This window comes from Petaurus breviceps, unplaced genomic scaffold (genome assembly GCF_028583685.1).
Source record: "Petaurus breviceps papuanus isolate PSGF00001 unplaced genomic scaffold, PetGlider_PUasm1.0 182, whole genome shotgun sequence".
Lineage (NCBI taxonomy): Eukaryota > Metazoa > Chordata > Mammalia > Diprotodontia > Petauridae > Petaurus > Petaurus breviceps.
This window is the reverse complement of record NW_027185786.1, coordinates 1956003-1961227: the sequence shown is the minus strand read 5'-3', so window position 1 is coordinate 1961227 and position 5225 is coordinate 1956003. Positions and strand designations below refer to the sequence as shown.

Sequence of the window (5225 nt, the reverse complement as noted above, 5' to 3'; positions counted from 1 at the left end):
ATCTATCTATCTATCTATCTAATATCTATCATGCATGTATGGATGCATGTATACAATCTATGTATCCATGTCTGCCTGTCTCTATATCTGCCCATCTGCTTATCTTCAAGTGTTTGAAAAGCTGTCCTATACAGGAAGGATGAGACTTGTTCTGTTTGGCCCAAGAGGACAGATCCTTCAACTGAGGGTAGAAGATGCAAAAAGGCCAGATTTCAGTCCCCAGAGCTGGAGTTAGAGTAGGCTCCCTAACCATGAGAGCTATCCAGTAGGGCAGGAGGCTGCCTGTAGAGGCAGGAGGGTGGTTTCCCCATCCTGGGAGTGAAGTCTTCAGGCAGTAACCAGATGACCACTTGCAATGGGTTTCCTTTCAAGTAGGGGTTGAATTATTGGGCCACTGATCTCCCTTCCAACTCTCAAGTTCTGTGATTTGCTTACTCGGCATGGTGGCAACCTAGGCCTGATTCTATTGATGTGCCCCACCCTGATGTCAATCTAAGTAAACAAGTCTCTTGTGGGAATACACACACACACACACACACACACACACACACACTCTCTCTCTCTCTCTCTCTCTCTCTCTCTCTCTCTCATGTCCAGGGGCTTGTGTTTATAAAAGAGTCAAGACTGCAATTACAGGGGAAGGCTAAGAGGCTCAATGAATAGAGCACCAGCCCTGGAGTCAGGAGGACCTGAGTTCAAATACGGCCTCAGACACTTAACACTTACTAACTGTGTGACCTTGGGAAAGTCACTTAAACCCAACTGCCCTGCCTTCCCCCCTCCAAAAAAAGCAAAAAAAAAAAAAGATTGCAAAGTGTGTTGTGAGGAGGGAATGTGACTTAGTAAAGCAATTGTAAGTCTTTGTATTATTATACAAGTTACTCTGAGAAAAGTTACTATGAATAATTATGGCATGAGCATAGTATATAATAAAACACTTGCATGCTACAGAATTGGGACCAATCTATAAATGTTTGGTATATACCCTCTCACACACACACACACACAAACCCTACATAGAGGTACACATGTATGTACTTGAACACACATGCCTGGAACAGGAGAAAGAATACCAGGTTTGGAGTCAAAGAACCTGCACAGAAATCTTGCCTCTGTTATTTCTGTGTGACTTTGTGCAAATCAATTGACCTCGGTTCCTTCATCTGTAAGATAAGAGGGTTGGCCTCAGTGACCTCCTTAGTACAACCAAAAAACTCAAAGACCTGACATTCACAACTGTGAGGTGGCACAAGGACATCAGTAAGCAAACATATAGCTATGCATTTAAGTGTATGAACACACACATACAGAAATGTGGATATCTGGGGACGAAGCAGAGCCAGCATACTGATGGAACACACTAGAACACCTAATAGGGTAGATCACCATGAAAACAGAGGTAACCCAGGAAAAAGCTGGATTATATGCCCAGTCTGAGATGGAAATCAGACAAACTCATCCAGGTTAGCTTAATAAGTGGGCCTTAGGGACGAAATAATGGCACAAAATGATTTGAAACGTATGGGTAAAATGGGTACAGTCAAAAGGTATCTGTCAAAAGCATTCCAAAGAAACTATGAGAAATGGCACAGGAAGTCAACGGTAACGAAACCCAAATGGAATTTGGTAACAAGGAGGAAAACACAAAGATATCTTCTATGAGAAATCAGTAAGGAGAACCCACGAAGAAAAGGACTGGAGGGTTGTGGCCCTGGTCAAGCTACTTAACCTCTCTGGGACTCAGTTTGCCCATTTGTAAAACAAGAGGGTTCTACTAGAAGACCTCTCAGGGTCCCTTCCAAAGCCCTAAGTAATTCTATGATCCTAACCCCAAGGTGCAGATAGTCTCCACTGTACTCAGTATGGCAGAGATCAAACTAATGGGTACCAAAAAGTCTTAATCTAACGGTGAAGGAGAAGAAGAAAGGCAGCAAGGTGTCATGAAGAAAGGGCTTGCCTCAAAGTCCTGCCTTTGAAACTCTGTGTGTATGTGTGTGTGTGTGTGTGTGTGTGTGTGAGAGAGAGAGAGAGAGAGAGACAGAGACAGAGTGAGACAGAAACAGCAAAAGAGCCTGGGGCAAGGTCCTTCACTTTATAGGGAGTGAGTGGCTTCTGAGATCTCCAAGACAGTAAGTTGAAGAACAGTGACTTACTTGTCTGCATTAGTTAAAGACATTTCCTCACAGGAAGTCTCCTACAAACCAATAAAATCACAGTTCTGGACCAGATCAAGAAGTGGCAGCCATTCTGGGTCAGGCCAACACTCAGTACTGCAGCAATCACAAGCAGCATACGGGGTCAAGCAGAATGCATCCTAGAAAATGGCCCTGGAACTGAAATCTGCCAACTGCAGGACCTGGACAAGTCATTTTTCATTTCTTGGCCCTTATTTTCTTCATCAGAATTATGAACATGAAGTATTTAATTCACCAAGCATTTATTAAGTGCCCACAGCATGCCAGGTTTTTGGGGAGGGGGGAACAACTGGAACCCAGAAATGTAAATACAGAATATTGTAGTCCCAAAAGTCTTAGTATGGTTTTAAGTTTTAATAGCTTAGATCAGTCTACATACCAAGTAATGGCAGGGAGTTGAGGAAGAGACAGGATTAAATGACCTTTTAGATAATCTGCCTAGTCAGTCAGTCAACAAACATTTATTTGGTAAGTACTTTAATAATGTACCTCAGCACATTATGCATTAAAGAGAAACAAAAAGTAGCTCACACTCTAATGGGGAGACAGCAGAAAACAACTAAATATACACACAGGATAGACACTGGAAATGGGAAGTCATCTCAGACCAGCTCTAAGTGCTACCAATGGTCCTAGAAGATGATTGACTATTTTCCAGGGGCTGTTACAGCTACAGTTGGGAGAAGGGGGAAACTTTAGCCACTAAGGAAGCGAAAGCAAGTTGTGAGCATGTGGGGGAAAAAGAATTCAAAGGGCAGAAATTCAGTCTAAATAACTTTTCAGGCAGAGTGGGTGGTGGAAAGCCCAGCAGATTCCAGGAAAGAAGACTGTGGCTTAGGTCTATCCAAGACGAAGTTGCAAACAGCTGGAAGCTCGCCCTGGGCTCTGAGCCTCAGTTTCCCCCTCTGATGGACGCTGGAATTGGACCAGATAACCTCCAAGGTCCTTCCTTCCTGGCTCTACATCTATGCTCCCATCATGTAGGGGAAGGCGATCTGCTTCAATGGAAAGAACGAGAATCCCGGGAATCCCGGGCCCTCTACTCTCTGGCTGAGTGACTTTGGGTAAGTCACTCAACTTCTCAGCCTCAAGTTTCCCCACCTGAGTATATCTGAATTAGGGGCTAAGGCCCTTCCCAGCTCTAAACCTACGCTCAGTTTCTTCATCGTTAAGATGGGCTGAACGGGTTTAATCTAATTATTCGGGTGCTCAGTAAGGTCCTTTCCAGCTCCAGATCTATGATCCTGTTGACCATAAAGGAAGGGGGGGGAGGTTTACAGGCATTATTAATTAAGCGCCTGCTGTGTGCCTGGCACTGGGACGGGGAGCCGCAGAGTGGACGACAGCTTGTTTTCCTTGGCTCTTAGGGGGCAGTGGGGGCGGAGCAAGAACAGGAGGAAAGTGAGGATGGACACGCCCCCTCCACGCCCGCAGCCTGCCAGGAGAAAGGGAAACACACAAAGGAGCACGTGGTTGGCCAGCGGCGCCGCTAGCTCCGCCCAGGCCCTGCCCCCACCCGGCCCCGTGACCCCGCGCCTCAGCGCGGCCCCGGCCCCGCCCCCGCCCCGTGCTGTTCCCTTGTAAGGCAGCGAGCGCACGAGGCGCCGCCTCACGCTCTGGCAGGTGCCACAAGTTTTCCCGCGCCTGCGCGCGGCGCCGCCTCCTGCCGCGGCTCCCTGAGTAGCGGTGGAGCCGACGCCCGCGGCTCCTCCGTCCCCGGACTCACGCCAAGGACTAGGGGAGGCGGGAGGCTTACCTTCTGGATCCGCTTCAGCGCCATCCTACGACCCGCTGCGGGACCACGACTCAGCCCCGGGGCCGGGGGACGGCCACGGGAGGCAGCACAGCTAGGCTCGGCCGCCTCGCAGCTTTCTGCAAGGGGAGGAGCTGGGCTTGTCGCGCGTGCGCAGCGCGGGGCCCTCCGCGGGGCACTGTGGGAGTTGTAGTTCTTTAACTCGGGCTCAGGGAGGAAGATCCTTTTTACAAAGTGATCTCTCTGGAGGAGGAAGACCCTGGGCTAGTGCTCTCCTTCCCCTCCCTTGGTAGCCAGGGCTCTCTCTGCTAAAGACTCATCGTACACTTGGGCAGATCGCTTCCCAGAGCCTCGGTTTCCTCATCTGATAAGTGAGGAGCTGGACTGGTTGAGATGACCTCTGGGAGCCCTTCCAGCTCCGAATCCTGAGGGAGACTGTGGCTGTCCCGTGTCCAGGACGGACCGCTGTCTGTTTGTTTAACTTCTTCTCCAAGTAGAGAATCCATTCCAGTCAATCCTTCAAAAGACAGTTATTAAGCGCCTGCTGTGTGTGTGCCTGGGGTGCTAAGCTCTGGGGATGCAAAGAAGAAAGACAAAAACAGTCCCAGCGTTCTCAGAGCTCAAAGTCTAATGAGGGAGACCGAGACAGCCATTTCTGTAAGAGAGATGTAGGGCTCAAATGAATTGAAGTCAATAAGATCTGGGTTCCAATACTACTTTCAGACACCTAACTAGCTAGGTGACCAGGTGACCCTAGATAAGTCACTTAACCTCTGAATGCTTCTATATCCTCTCCTATAAAAATGGAAATGATAATAGAACCTGTCATCCATTGTTGTGAAAATAAAATGAGAGACTGTAAAGCACTGTAAACCTTTAAGTGGCATTTAAATGCTAGTTATTATTAAATGAAAGGTAGTAGTCTCAGGGGGAGAGGCACTAGTAGTAGGGGGGACAGGGAAAGGATTGTAGAAAGTGGGATTTGAGCTGAGTGTTAATGGAAGGCAGGAGGGGGAGAGGGCATTGAAAAGGGCTTAGTTAGAGTGAAGGAGAAGGCCAGTGTCAACTGTACTGTACCCCACCCCAGAGGAGTAAAGTACAAGAAGATGGGAAAAGTAGAAAGGACCCAGTTTGTGAAAGGCTTTAAATTATGAACTGAAGAAAAGGGAGATGAGGATGCTGGAGGAGAAAGAGAACACTGGAGAGAATGGAATCGAGGTGGAGGGGTAGACTGGGATAAAAGAAGAGGGAAAGGTGGTGAAAGTAGACTGGGAAGG

The 5225-nt window shown here is 47.9% G+C and overlaps 1 protein-coding gene across 4 annotated transcripts in view; it reads right to left on the bottom strand.

The window, feature by feature from the left end:
* Positions 1-4737, bottom strand: part of UBE2D4 (ubiquitin conjugating enzyme E2 D4) — a 36139-nt gene extending 31402 nt beyond the window's left edge. The window contains exon 1 of one of the 4 annotated variants that reach the window (XM_069087567.1): positions 3952-4737. In XM_069087567.1, coding sequence (XP_068943668.1) covers positions 3952-3975 — 24 coding nt within the window. In that variant the 5' untranslated portion in view covers positions 3976-4737. The remainder of the gene's footprint in view (positions 1-3951) is intronic. The other 3 variants (XM_069087565.1, XM_069087568.1, XM_069087566.1) reach the window with 3 other exon arrangements.
* Positions 4738-5225: the final 488 nt, after the last annotated feature.